At 40.6% G+C, this 15,045-nt stretch overlaps 1 protein-coding gene and 1 pseudogene across 8 annotated transcripts in view; one reads left to right on the top strand and one right to left on the bottom strand.

Annotated features, from left to right (window-relative positions):
• Positions 1–224: 224 nt before the first annotated feature.
• Positions 225–5,016, bottom strand: LOC122099777 (annotated as a pseudogene).
• Positions 5,017–7,979: 2,963 nt separating this feature from the next.
• Dlg1 (discs large MAGUK scaffold protein 1) overlaps positions 7,980–15,045 on the top strand; it is a 204,709-nt gene continuing 197,643 nt past the window's right edge. For 3 of the 8 annotated variants that reach the window (XM_042669962.1, XM_042669954.1, XM_042669928.1), the window contains exons 1-3: positions 8,757–8,876; positions 9,277–9,326; positions 10,019–10,150. In XM_042669962.1, the coding sequence (XP_042525896.1) occupies positions 9,308–9,326; positions 10,019–10,150 (151 nt within the window). In that variant the 5' untranslated portion in view covers positions 8,757–8,876; positions 9,277–9,307. Of the gene's footprint in view, positions 8,067–8,756; positions 8,877–9,276; positions 9,327–10,018; positions 10,151–15,045 lie in introns of those variants that run through there. The other 5 variants (XM_042669985.1, XM_042669978.1, XM_042669969.1 and 2 more) reach the window with 3 other exon arrangements.

The following is a 15,045-nucleotide window of genomic DNA, read 5'->3' as shown; positions in this document are numbered from 1 at the left end:
TCAAAGAAAAATATTTCAAATACTCACAAAAGTACATAGAATAGACAGAGCAGAACTTTTATCAAAGGCATCGTTTCTTTTTTAATATTTTGATCCATAGTTGGCTGAATTCTTGATGTAGAACCTATGAATATGGACGGTGGGATGTGCTTGCTTCAGGGAAAACAATCCTGAAGCAGGTAGAATTTTCTGATGTTGAAAAACCAGGAAATGGGAGAGTATATTTAGCATACTAGGCAGTTTAGCTCCTGGTAATTGGCATCCCAATTATTTAAATGGAGATGTTTTTGATCAAGTTGGACATACTGTGAGTAGATTTCTTTCCCCAAGATATGAGGTAGTGAAAGTCTCTGGAGAATCATACCACTGAATTTATAGGTGAGTTTTCTCCAGATTTTGATGATTTCTTCCATCCATGCATTCCTCAAGGCTCTGGCCATTTTCTGATAAGTCATAGTCTTCCTGTAGCCTTTTCTTTTTCCCAACAGTTCAACAAGTTTTTCTTTGTTGTTTGATATAAACAGAAAATTGTCTTTATTTTATCAACCCACTGAATATAAGACAACATCTCAGGATTGTACAAGGATTTGTGAAGGTATTCAAATAAGTCTCAGCTTCTTACTACCTTTCCCCTCTTTTTTGCTGGAAACTAGCAGGTGACACAATTGGTTTTCAGTTATGTTCTACAGAGATTGACAACTATTTCCTTCAAAGTGTATGTCAGCAGCACTGTTTATGACAGCTCTCCAATCCTGGACAGGCTCCTCTGTAGGTAACATTGTAGGTCAACCAAAGCAGTTGGAGATCCCCAGTTGAATGTTGCCTCAACATATCAAAAGCACCTTGACCCAACTTGTCTTGCTCAACACAAATCAGGCTTCACTAGTAAATGAATGATCCTTCGGTTGAGAATGAAAGTCAGTGGTAAAGCAGCTGCCAGGTATACATGAAACCTTGAATCTGATCACCAGCACTGAAGCTGGAAGTTGGGTCCTTCTGTGTGCCTTCCTCTGAAAGACTTATGAATCAACCTTCCAGAGCAGACAACTTTATATGTATCACACAATTGACATGTTAAAATATATGTCACATATCCAAGTTAAGATGGCTTGAGTTATGATTGCTTCCATTTTATGATAATGTACCTTAAATGTTGAGTTTTGGCCTTTTCCTAGGCTAGTGATATACCCTACAGCACTCTCCTGTGATGCTGTAGCTCTGTCTGTCATTCTGTCAAAAGGATACACAACTGATATTCTATAATACATTGTGTTGCTAGTGTTAGGGTTTTTTTTTTATATAGGTGTTCAGTAAAGTATGTAACATACTCTTTATTAGAAAATAGGCTTTTAGATAATTTTGTCTAGTGTAAACATTTTGAGAGTATTTAAGATAGGCTAGGCTCATCTATGATATTCAGTAGCTTAAATGTATATGATGTCTTTTAGGACACTTTTGATATACGCTGCGTTTGTCAGGATATGACCCTATCATAAGATGAAAAGTCACTCACCTCCTCCGTGTGTGTGTGTGTGTGTGTGTGTGTGTGTGTAATTTTTTCCCCTACTTACAGTTTGTATTTCATTAATTCTCCATCTGCTTTGTGTCTTGTTGGGGTTTGTTAAAGATTTTTATTTTTACTGATGATGGAAGAATACATTTGTTCTTGTCCTAATATTTGGGGAGTGATTTTTCTGAGAGGACAAAAAATAGATACAGCATTATTCTGCTTCTTTGACTAAACTTCTCTACATTGTTATATCAGTGTTTCATATTAAAAATCTGCTCCTCTCATTTTCTAAGTTACTGTGTTAATCTTTATAAGCCACTGTTAACACACTCTTTTAATTGTTGATTTGTAGTTATCTCCCTACTCTCTTCAGATTTGATTTCATTCATGGAATAATTTGCAATTTGAAGTAATACCCAACTTGTGAACATTTTCAGTTTTTTGAAGGCACATTTGAACTGGGAAAAATTTTAAAGAATTATTTTGGAGCATATTTGGAAAAGTTTCTTCAGCGTAAAATATTTTAATTACATCACTTCCAAATGAAAAAACTAACACAAAAATCTGTTTTTTGGAAGGCTGAGGCAGATTTATATCCTGAAAGTTGTTGGTCACTTGACTCAGCCCACGTCCAATTATGATAAATCTCTTAGCTTCCTTTTTTCTTAGAAGAATTCGGTGAAGTCAAATCTCAGAAATGGTATACAAACTTCTTAAAATCCTAATTGCACATTTTCAAATTCCAATTAAGTTTGTGTTATCCACCTAGTGACTGATCATCTTAATACCTGGGGCCTTCTTTGAACAGATACTGGTAATCCTCCTGGCAGGTGGTGGTGAGGAAGGAAGCCACCTCCTGTAGGAGACATTAGATAATCCTGAAGACTTCAATATAAGATGCTATGATTTGGTCAATACCAAATCAGGTCTTCAAAAGCAAAAACAATCTTGGTTACATGTTAGTAAAGTCGACTAATTCTCCCTTATCCTTATACTGCTTTCTGTAAGAAGATTATTGCTGAAGTGTAACATATGCTTTTAATTGTGTGCTGACACTGGGAGTTCTTCTGTCAAACAAGGGGAAGGCACTATATGGTGTTTGAGAACCCAACGTCTGTGTCTCATGCATTTGTAAAACTTCTCAGTTAAAGGCAGGGTAAAGGAAAGAGAGAAGGAAGCTTCAGGGTGCTTTTCATTTCATTGAATTCTTTTAGCTTAATATTAGCTGCACAGAGGGGATTTCATTGTTATACCTCCATATATGGTCACACTGCCTGCCAATCTCATCCCTACAGGATGTTTTAAGTATACTCTGTTGTTGGGGGAACTCAAAATGACATTAACAAACCTAGGTGACCTCGTTATAACATAAAACCAGTATATGGATATTTACTTGAGGGACAGGGCAATATTTCTATTTCTGTCAAAATTGTCTCCACTGTTAGAGGCATTCAAATATATGATAAATATAGAAACTAGCCCTTTACTTGTCTAAATCTCTCTCAGCTTCTCTCTTCTTAGTCTGTTTATGTTTCTCTCTCTAGCTCTTGTATACCCCTATCTTTATACACTGCCTTTATACACACACACACACACACACACACACACACTGTTTTTTTACTTTAGAAAGAAGCTAAGTTAGAAAGACAACTAATGGTAATGAAAACAATGAATGAAAGCAGTCTTAGCTTTATTATCAACTAATTATGGTGTCCTGCACTGTTACTTCTTTCTTCCTTAGTGCCCTTCTCTGCAAAGTTGGAAATAATACTGTTTGTTCATAGGTTCCTTAAGACTAAAATGAATTAAATTTGTCTTTAAACACTATGCAGAAGGCTATACAAGTAGAAGGGTATTCAAGTTTATATGGGAGGCAGTTATTTGTCCAGCATCCACTTAGGAACCCATTATAGCATAGGAAGTTGGTGATCTTCCATTAAAAGGCATGAGTTTGCTGGGTGCCAGTGGCTCATGCCTGTAATCCTAGCTAATAAGGAGGCTGAGATCTGAGGATCATGGTTCAAAGACAGCCCAGGCAGGAAAGTCTGAGAGACTCTTACCTCCAATAAGCCACTCAGAAAACCGGAAGTGGTGCTGTGGCTCAAGTGGCAGAGTGCTAGCCTTGAGCTTAGGGACAGCATCCAGATCCAGAGTTCAACCCCCAGAACTGACCAAAATAAAAAGCATGAGCTCAATGCGAATTTACTAAGAATGGAAATGGGCAACTGTCCACATTTTAAAGGGAATTAGTTTTAACATGTGTCTTTCACTCTGATAAGAATTATGCTTGAGAAAGAAGTCAGTGTTGGTGCCACCTAAACAGGGTAGACTGGATTCTTGATATAGAGAAAATGGTACTAATAGCAGGGACTATTTAGCTTAATGTTCTGTCTTAGATCTATCATTCTTCAACAAGGATTCCCTCATGGGTTCAATCAACTTCTTCCTGATAGAAAACTCCCAGCACCTTTGAGAATTTTTGAAAGTTCTCACAAAGCATGTTAAGGAAGAACTTCCTGCATGTCTATAATTTTCATCTACTGGGTATAGCGCTCTGTCCCCTAGATATACAAAATAAGCCTTTTTTGAAGATTAAAGCCAAACTCCCAGGAGTCCTCTCTTCCCCCTCAAAATGGTCCTGGAGTAAAGGATGTTTCATATACTTGACTGCTCCAGTTAGTCTCTTCTTTCCCGATCTTTGTTTGTCTAGATCTCTTTTAAAGTGTTCTACCAGGATATGCTACTGGGCTCTCTCATAGCCATCTGACCACTATGGTCACTTCCATCATTTTTGACACTGTTTCTCTTCTTGCAGTTTAAACTGGCATAGCCTTTCTTTCTCTTTATTGTGAGTGTGTGCATGTGCAGGAACTGAGGCTTCAACTCAGGACCTTGTACTCTCATGTGTTTTGGCCATACCTCCACTTCCAGCTTTTGGCTGGTTAGAGGTAAGAATCTCAAAGATTGGCATAGCCTTTTTTTAAGCATTACATCCTTTCTTTTTAAGGATGCAGTAGAATCTGACAGGGCCTGGAAATCTTAACAGAAGACAAGCTAGGGGCCTGGACATAGGGAGAAGACAAAGAAAGAGATGTGAAACTACATAGGCAGCTGGGATAGAAAGTTGGTTGGGAAGTTTGGAGCTGTGAGACAATACTAAGATCAGATCTTTGGCATCTCAATCAAAGAATGGGAGATTTGAGACTTTTCCCTGTGATTTGAAAGCCTGGAGCTGCAAAGTTGTATAAATAAACTTTAACTACTTCCTGTAGAAGTAGTTTCTTTTATTCGTGTGTGTGTGCGTGTGTATGCATGTATATAGATTTTTTTTTTTATGCAGAGGTTGGTAAGGTAATCAGATCCTCTATTGGATCCTAATGCATTTAGCTACGAAAATAAGACAACTCTGAGAAAATAAAGTTATGTGAAAAAATACAAATGTCATTGTATGTTGTGAAATGGTAGTCATCCTCCAAGATGGCAACGAATGATTCTTACCTTCTCATATTCACATCCTTGAATACCTCCCTATGGGAGCTATTTAGGTCATGAGAGTAGGGCCCTTGTGAGATTGTTGCCCTTATAAAAGAGGCCTAAAGAAGCTTGTTTGCTTTTCTGTATAAAGATGCAAGAAAGTGACAGAGATCTGCTGGGGTATTGATCTATCTAAACTTGACCTTTCCTTTTTTTTTTTTGGTAAGTTGTGGGGCTTGAACTCTGGGCTCGGGCGCTGTCCCTGCGCTCTTCAGCTCAAGGCAAGTGCTCTACTGCTTGAGCCACAGCGATACTTCTGCTTTTCTAGTGGTTTTTATTGGACATAAAAGTCTCACGGACTTTCCTACCCAGGCTGGCTTTGAACCACGATCCTCAGATCTCAGTCTCCTGAGTAGCTAGGATTACAGGCGTGAGCCACCAGCGCCCAGCTTAAACTTGACTTTTCAAATTTTGACTTTCTAAACTTCTAGAACTGTGAGTGATAAATCTCTTCTTTGTAGTTATAGTAGCTGAAATGAACCAAGACATAGTGTTATTTCTGAGAATAGGTCATGAAAGATATTGTGGTGTCATCTTTGTCCTCTTGGATCACTTGTTCTGGGGGAAAGAAACTCAGCCCTATAGAAGGTTTTCCTGATGAGAAACTAAGTTACCCATCAATGTCAAGCATTGGCCATGTGTATGAACCATGTTGAACTAGCTTCCCTTCATCATACATAAGCTTTTCCAGGACTGTAACCCTCATAGAAAACTTGGATGTAACTTTATAAGATCCTGAGCCAGAACCACCTAACTATTCTACTCCTGATTTCATGGTCCACAGAATGTTGCTTTTTAAGTCACTCAATTATTATGTTTTAAGCTCCTAAACTTTTTTTTTTGGGGTCCGGTCGTGGGGCCTGAACTCTGGGCCTGGGCACTGTCCCTTAGCTTTTCAGCTCAAGGCTAGCCACAGCCCCACTTTTGGCTTTTTTCTTTTTGCTTATGTGGTGCTGAGGAATCAAACCCAGGGCCTCATGCATGCAAGGCAAGCGCTCTACCACTGAGCCACCTTCCCAGCCCCAAGCTCCTAAACTTTTAAGAAATTTGTCATACACCTACAAATACCTAATATAGATGGACAGAAATGGAGAACAAATAGAAAAGCCCTTCATACTAGGCTTGGAACCAATCCTCGTTACTAAGGGCAGAATACTGGGTTTAATCTTGTTTTTAGGTATTATTGACAACCAAATAAGGTTTTCACAGTGGATGACAAGGGTACATATCTCCCTTTTTCTTCTTTTTCTTTTGTTGGTCGTAGGGCTTGAACTCTGGGCTTGGGCACTGTCCCTGCACTCTTCCAAGGCGAGAGCTCTACTGCTTGAGCCACAGGGCCACTTCTGGTTTTCTAGTGGTTTATTGGAGATAAGTGTCTTACAGACTTTCTTACTGGGTTGGCTTTGAATGGCAATCCTCAGATCTCAGCCTCCTGAGTAGCTAGGATTACAGGCGTGAGTGAGCCACTGGCTCCTGGCTCCTCTTTTTTTCTTCTCCACGGGACAATTAAGACAACACTGATGATTCATGGGAAAAGCTCACTGGCCTTAGTCTATGAGCTATGAGGCTTTGGATACTGGGAGTGCAGAGCTTGGATCTTATTTATTTCTATCCCAAATGCCTAGCAAGTGACTTCCCTCCCTCCAGAATTCTAAAGAAATTCTATTCTCAAAATGGCTCTTTTTTTTTTGAACCATTGTATTGGCAGTTCACCAATTTAAGACCTAATGATAATATAATGAATGTATGCTATCAAACATTTTCACTATTAATAACCCCTTTAAGGAGTCCACCCCATTGGACTCTGCTGTCCATTTCTTCTAGTAATGTTGCTTTAACTGTTGCTCAAGGTCCTAGCACGTTTGATCTAGCAAAGTAAAAACAAAAATCAAAAAACAAAACAAAACAAAACAAAAAACCTCTGCTGCCAGTATCCAAAAACACCGCTATCAAGTTGTCCACAATCATAGTGGAAAGAGCCCTGGGCTGGGAGAGTTGTCATTGAGTAGCTTATAGGGCCTTGAGGAAGTTCTTTTCACTTAATGGATCTCAGTTTCTTCCAACTAACTATGGATCTAAGTGAGCTCTTAAATTTTGGGATTCTTAAAAATTAGTATTGTGAAATGGAATCCAAAAGTGAAACCCAGCGGTTAGCTTAACTCTTGAATGGCTTTTATGGGTACCGCCCAAGGTTCCTCGGACTTCCCTCCATCATTGATTGGATCCAGCGGCACTGAAATGCTGTCAGATGTACTGGAACGTTTTGACAAATGCTAGCCAGGGTTTCCGGTTGTGTCATTAACTCTGGATGACCTTGGGCCAATTTTTCCTCCTGGACCTCATAGCAGGGAAGGGAGATCCTTATCATTAAGAAGTTGAGAGAGCTGGGCAGTGACATGGAGGGCTTTCCAAGATTCCCCCACTGCCCCGTTGGGAGTGAGTCACTGTTAACTAGCTAGGCTCTAACTTGCAGGAGTTTTAAACCATCTGGGCGCAGGGAGGGCTATAGGCAGCTCAGTTTCCAGAAGGAGGCTACAGGTGAGTTCTTAAAGGGGCCGCCAGAACTTGAGTAAGCCCTGAGATGACTGGCCCGGTAAAAAAGTGTAGGATAACGAACGAATGAACAAGTGAATGAACAAACCATCTCTCCCCACCCTTAACCACAGTGGTATTTGGTATTAACCACTAAGACTTAAAAATCCTCTGAAACCCTCAAACTTTTATCAGATTACCCTCCGTGTTTTACATTCTCTCGCTTAATTCCTCAAACCTTTCACTCAGAGGCGAATGGTAACAGCAAAAACATGAAGTACAACATAGATCTCTACCCCACCCCCAGTTTGTATTCTCCCCCCCCCAAGTCCCGCCCTCCTCCGCCCCCAAACGTGGGTGGCGCAATTAATGTTGCAAGCCCGCTTTTCCCCTTTGGGGACCCATCCCCGGGGACGCCAGACGATCGTTCCTGCCTTGAAATCTGGAGACAGCACGTGGTCAGTGGGGTTAAGTCTCGGGTCGGGTGTAGGTAAGGCCACGTCCCTCTTCCCGCACCCCGACCCGGCGGGGCGGGGCGCACTCCGAGCTCCGGGCCGCCGCGTGCGGTGGGCTCTGGGCGTCAAGAAGGCGGGCTGTCCCGAAGCCACTCCGGACCACCTGTAGAGTCTGTGTCAACTCCTTTGTTTCCGGAGCCACTCGGACAGCCGCGCCTTCAAACCTGGCGCTTCCCCGGGCACAGCCCACCAGTCCCCCGCGCAGCTCCCCAACCCGCTTCACGTCCCCCTCCCCTGTGTAGCTCAAAGGTAGCGGCGCCGCGAGCCCGGGGTTCGGCGCGAGCCGCCTCCTCACTTCTGATTGGCTGAGAGCACGGGGAAGGCAGTCACGTGGGAGCGCGGCAATCCAGCTCGGGGCCGCCATCTTGGCGGAAAGTTTGGGGGGAGAGCGGCTGGGGGCGCGGAAAGAGGCGAGGTTCCGGGGGTGGGGCGGCCCAGAGGCGAGTGGGCGAGCGGGCGAGCGAGTTTGCGGGCCGCGTCCCAAGGTGCCGGGAGAGGCCGTGGGGGTGCGGCCGCCGAAGGGAGCTCCTCCCCTCCCGTCCCCTCACCCCCTCTGCCGAGCTCCTCTGGCCCGGGGCGGGGCGGGGTACGTGGAACGGGGCCGGGCGGGGGAACTGCTCCGACTCCGGCCGGAGCGCACCCTGCGTCCGCCGCTCGCGGGAACTTGGTGGCGGCGCCGCAGGTGTGGGGGGCCCGCGGAGGTGTGCATGTGGGGCGCGAGGGCGTCGCGGAGAGCGGCCGCTGTTCTGTCCGGCCCCCGCTGGCGGAGCCGAGCTCGGAGAGAGGCAAGCGAGGGGAGGGGGGCCGAGCGGAGCGGGGCGGGGGCACCAGCCGGGAGATCCCCCGCCGCGCGCCCCGGTGGCGGCGGCGGCTGGCGTGGGGGGGGGGACGAGGGTCGGAGCGCCTTCCGTCCTAGGAGTGGGTGGGAGTGTGGTTGCTTAGCTTCTTGGCTGTGAGGCACCTACGTGGGGAGGAGGAAGCCTTGGAGGGGGACCCCACCTCGGGAGGGAAGCGTTTCTAGGTGGGCTGGCCCTGCGGAGGGGATAAGGCTCTTCCTCCGACTTGGGGAAACTTTGGAATGTGGGCATTTTTGATAAGGCTGGAAGTTTTTCCACTCTTAGGAAAATGCTCATTTAACTTGAATCCCTGATCTTTTGTGTGTGTGTGTATGTGTGTGTTTTAAAGGTGTGTGCCCGCTTCCTGATTCTGGAGAAAAATGCCGGTCCGGAAGCAAGGTGAGAATTTATTTCGGGACTCTCTTGGGAATGTCACTTGCTTTCCCCCATGACAGTTTTGTGATTGCCTTTTTTAAAAAAAATATTGGTGTAACGAAAGAAACAGTCGTGTGCTACCTTTATTGCTTAGGGATTCTATCCTCACATTTCAGAAGATGGAAACCCCTTACACGTTTGTTAAACTTACTTTACAGTGTCTCTTCAGTGATTAGAGAAGCTGTTAACTGTCCCACCCTGTCCTTTAAAAAAAAAAACTCTGAATTGGTGTTTTAGTAATTAATTTTATCATTCTTAAACCCTAGTGTGTGGGCAACTGTGGAGATACTAAGAACTAATGTTTTGAAACACCTAGAATTTGGATTATATTGACAAATTGTAACTGCCTTTGTTGTCTACCAAATAATCTGAAACTAAATTTCAAATACTTTGATTAGGTAGACTTTTACTGTTGTAAATTACTAGTGTACATGATTACAAACTGCTGACTTTCTTAGTTGTTTTTTTCCCCTGTTGTGTTAAATGTTTAAAATTTTTCTTGCTCATCCTAGGGAATTTGTTTACATGAACTATTGATTTAGAGGATTTGAGGAACTGTTTAGATGTCTTGTAGAACCATTTGTGCTTATATGTGATTTCTTGTAAAAAATTTATATGTACATTTAGATATGTATATAATAAACTTTTCCTTTCAGATACCCAGAGAGCATTGCACCTGTTGGAAGATTATCGCTCAAAACTAAGTCAAACTGAAGATAGACAACTCAGAAGTTCCATTGAACGAGTTATTAACATATTTCAAAGCAACCTCTTTCAGGCTTTAATAGGTGGGAATTACAATTTTGTGGCTATTATGTGTCAACTAGGCTTAATGCTTCTCTAAATTTAGTGATTTTTAAACTTAAGAGTAATGTATTTGGCGATACATGATGCATTCAGTGAACATTTTCAGTGAGTTGTGGTTTTCATAGATCAGTAGTAATACCCTTTCTGAAAATAGCCAATAACAAAAAACTTAGGATTATTTCAGTGATTTTTGAGAGCAGTGTTTTATATATTAGAATTAACTACTAAAACATGGTGAAGTTGCAGAACTATTTCAGGACCCAAAAGGTGATGACTGAATTACTATTGTCTTGTTTCTGTATTTGACTTGTATTTTTCTTAGAGTCCTTGAAAATGTTTGAGGCTTCTACTGAATTTGTGGAGTTTGTGAAGTTTAGACCTGTAAAATTAGGTATAGTATTGTTTGTTAACATTATTTCACAAACAACTTTATACACTTGTTACCTGTAACTTAAATTTGAGGGAAGTGCATTGTTTTAAAGGAAAATTGGATAGATGAATGTCATCTGTTCTGAATTCAGTTTTTGGCATGTCAAATAATTTATTTTAGGCCATTATGTTAACTATATAATGGGAGTAGTGAAATGAAACCATGAGTTTTTATGCCTTTTCCCCCCTAGAAGCTAAAGTAGTAAGGCAAAATCTTCTGTTTTGTACATAATCCCCAATATATAATGCAAGCTGATTTATTTCTTTCCTCACATATCTCAGAAAATGTTTTCTTTGTATTTTGGGACAGCCTCATTCTATAGTATTTTGTACATAAACCCCAAAATACAGTTCAAGGTGACTTGTCTCTGGTCCCTCACGTATCTCTCAGAAAGTCTTATCTTTGTGCTTTAAGACAGCCTCATTTTATAGCCTAGGCTGTCCTCCAGCTTGTTAATCTTCCTGCCTTAGCCTCTCAAATGTAGGTATTATAGGTAGGTGCCACCACACCTGGCTAAGATCTCTCTCTCTCTCTTTTACATCTTTCCCTTGTTTATGAAACAGTGTCACAGTGTACTTTAAGCCCATAAATTTAGAAACTAGTCCATGTGTCTATAGTATATACTGAAAAATCATGCATTCATTCAGTTTTTTCTATAGTATTTGAGAGTTTTCTGTGCTGGCACTTGTGACGATTGGATTAAAAGGTCTTGATCACTTGCATTATTATTATTTTTTGGGTCCGGTCATGGGGCTTGAACTCTGGGCCTGGGTGCTGTCCCTCAACTCTTCAGCTCAAGGCTAGCATTCTACCACTTGAGCCACATCACCACTTCGGCTTTTTTTTCTGTTTGCTTATGTGGTGCTGAAGAATCGAACCCAGGGCCTCATGCATGAGAGGCAATCACTCTACCATTGAGCCACCTTCCCAGCCCATCACCTGCATTATTTGAAAGTCATTAGGTGTTTAAGTTATTGACTTCCATGCTTTAGAAATCATTTGTTTAAATTAAATTATCTTGTTATATTTGTTTGGAATATTTTTGTACTTGTGTCAACATTGCTTATTTATTGATCTTTTAAAAATTGAATTTGTATTGACTTTTCATGTGTTTGGAAAAGAAGTTTATATGGGTTTGTAGGAGTTTTTGTGTTATAGATTGATTTACCTCTGGGCTCTAGTTGAAATGTTATATAAATTAGATTCCTTTATCTTGGGTTTTATTTAGAGGGGCAAACATGAAAGTATGTCTGTTCTAATATACTAATTTTTAAGTATTCTATTTTATTTTATTTTATTTTTATGTTTTGGTTGGTCATGGGACTTGAACTCTGGGCTTGGGCGCTGCCCCTGCGTTCTTCAGCCCAAGGCAAGTGTTCTATCGCTTAAGCCACAGTGCCACTTCTGGTTTTCTAGTGGTTTTATTGGAGATAAGAGTCTCATGGACTTTCCTGCTGGGGCTGGCTTTGAACCGTGATCCTCAGATCTCAGCCTCCTAAGTAGCTAGGATTACAGGCGTGAGCCACCGGCGCCCAGCTTATTTTTAAGTATTTTAATGTGTTTAAAGTTGAGAGGCATCTTCTAAGTGAATATATACTTTGTGTGCATGCGTGCACACACACCAGTACCAGGGCTTGAACTCAGGGCCTCTTCCTTTCTCATAGGTGGTACTTTACCACTTGAGCAACACCCCTAGTCAAGCATTTTACTCTTTAATTGGAGATGGAGTCTCGAGGACTTTGTTGCCCAGGCTGACTTCAAACTTTGATCCTCCAGGTCTCAGTCCCTTTTGTAGGTAGGATTTATCGACACGAGCCACCAGTACCCCTGGCATATGTCTTTTTTGTTGATTTTTTTAAATTAGCTTACATTAGTTGTACAAAAGGAGGCTTGTGTTGTACATGTTGTGCATTTTAATAAAACTATCTCTTACCTTCCATTCCCCTGACCCTCATATGTTTTATTGTTGGATTTTTTTGTTGTTGTTTAGCTAGAGTCTCACCATTTAGCTCATGCTGGCCCTAAACTCAAAATTCTCCTGCCCCAATTTCCAAGTGTTAGGAATACAGGCAGAAGTCACCATGTCTTATGGGTGTATCATTTTGAATTGGCGTGCTTTTTTGAACTCAAGGAAATATGAAATAATGGTGCAATTTATAATTGGTAATAATTTTTGATTTAGGAGAATGCAGAAATTATTCCAATTCTTATACTTAGTAGTATCCTTAAATATTGTTTCATTTAAAAATTATTGAAAGTGGTACTTTTTTCTTTTCTTTTTTTGTTAGCTTTATGAATTTCAGCTAAGGTGTTTCTTTAAAGCTGAATATTTATAGTAATTATGTCTTAAAATTTGTTTATGAGCTTCACATTTGTTCCCAAAATGTTCTAGTAATTATTTATATTTTGGTTGATAATAAGGCTTGAACTCTAGTCTTAGGTACTGTCTCTGAGCTCTTCAGCTCAAGGGTAGCGCTCTACCACTTGAGCCACAGTACACTTCTGGTTTTCTGGTGGTTAATTGGAATAGGCTCACAGATTTTCCTGCCTGGGCTGGCTTTGAACCATGATCCTCAGATCTCAGCCTTTGAGTAGCTACATTATAGGCGCGAGCCACCTGCTCCCTGCTTAGTAATTTTTTTAATAAATGGGAGAGATAAGTCTTTTTATTTTAATCTCTGAGTTTAGTAATAGTAGTTTGAGATATCTTATTGGAGATAAGAGTTTCATGGATTTTCTTTGAACCGCGATCCTCAAATCTCAGCCTCCCAAGTAGCTAGGATTACAGGCGTGAGCCGCCAGCGCCTGGCCCAATTTCTGTATTTGTATTTGAACATGTTGTGAATTAGGTAGATTGGATATGATGTTATTACAGTCAGAGCTCAGGTATTCTAATCCACAGTGGTTTCAGACATTTCCTGATTTTAAAGGTGTCTAGGATTCAAAGTGACCTTGTTAGTCCTTAGAGATTTCATACAAGTTTATACCCCTGCAGTTACTTCTTGTGGAATCAGAAAACACAGCTGTTTTAGTTGTGTACAGGATTCTGTGCAGGTATCTTTACTAGGTAGGATTTCATCTCTTGGATATACTTATACACATTTTGCTTCTTGTTATTTGAAATAACTCTCTATTTTAATAACAACTTGCTGACTTGTACCCAGCTTCTACAACTGGAGAATCAAATATTCATCTTACTGTAACTAGGGTTAAGGACAAAATACACAGAATAACACTCATTAGAATGGCTATCCTAAAACTGAAAACAAGGATCTAGAGAAATTGGAACCCTAATACATTGCTGGTAAAAATAGTTTGAGCAAGGAAAAGATAACAGGACATGGATTAGACTGTTAGCTAAAACTTTTTGCAATTGAAAGTAAGTTTATTAACTTTCCATTGTGGTTTTTGATTTAATTAAATTGAGTTATTCATTTATTAATAGTTTTGCTTATTATATCTGTGCAAAAGTGTTTTGATTATGCTGGCTCTGGCTGAATTATCTTTAGAACCTGAGAATCAGCTATAAAAAATCTATAAATATTTCTTCTAATCATATTCTTGCTTTGTCTTTTATGACATTAACTATTTTGAAAGTTCTGATTTAATATAAAGTCTTTTGTTTTGAGCTTGTCAGATGTTTGCTTATGATTAGTTTAGATTTTTGTAGTATAGTTTAAATTGGGGAGGTCACTTACCTAGCCAGTGCAGGGTCCTAGGTTCAAACCATAGTACAACAAAACAAAACAAAAAATAGATTTTATATTCTAGGTTAGGAATTTATATATCCAGATGTACACAATGTCATCTTCCTTGGTAATATTAATTTTGATTACCCAATTATGTATGCCTCTTTAGTCACTTTCCCCTTTGAGAGAGACATTTTAGCACCATATACATATCTTTAACAAATTTTCACTTAGAATCTATTGATGATTCTTGCTTGAAGTGGTAAAGCAAGTTTTCATTTATTTCATTATTTATTTTTTGGTCTTTGGGCTTGACTCAAAGTCTGGGTGCTGAGCTTTTGTTCAAATCTAGTTCTCTACCACTCAAGCCACAGCTCCTCTTCTGGCTTTTTGGTGATAGATTGAAGATAAAGAGTCAGATTGACGATAAAGAGTCTTTCAGACTTTCCTGTCTGAGCTGGCTTCAAACTGTGAGCCTCAGCTCTATCTCCTTCAAAACGTGATCCTCAGCTCAGTCTCCTGAGTAGCTAGGATTGCAAGTATTAGCCACTCATGCCTGGTTTGAAGCAGTTCTTTACTGTGGTTGTTGAAGTCACAGTTTGCTAACAACACCACCACCGTTCTTGCACATTTCTCACTTGGTTTTTTTTTTACTGTGATAAAGCCCACTAGAGTCTGTCTGTCTGGAAATGGAATACTTCTTCTTTTTTTTTTAATGGTTTGTCATTTTTTTAAAATTATGCTAACGATTCTGGTG

The sequence above is a fragment of the Dipodomys spectabilis genome, unplaced genomic scaffold, assembly GCF_019054845.1.
Source record: "Dipodomys spectabilis isolate Male_0828 unplaced genomic scaffold, ASM1905484v1 ptg000017l, whole genome shotgun sequence".
Classification (NCBI taxonomy): domain Eukaryota; kingdom Metazoa; phylum Chordata; class Mammalia; order Rodentia; family Heteromyidae; genus Dipodomys; species Dipodomys spectabilis.
The sequence above is the reverse complement of the archived record's forward strand: the minus strand, read 5'-3'. Positions and strand labels throughout refer to the sequence as shown.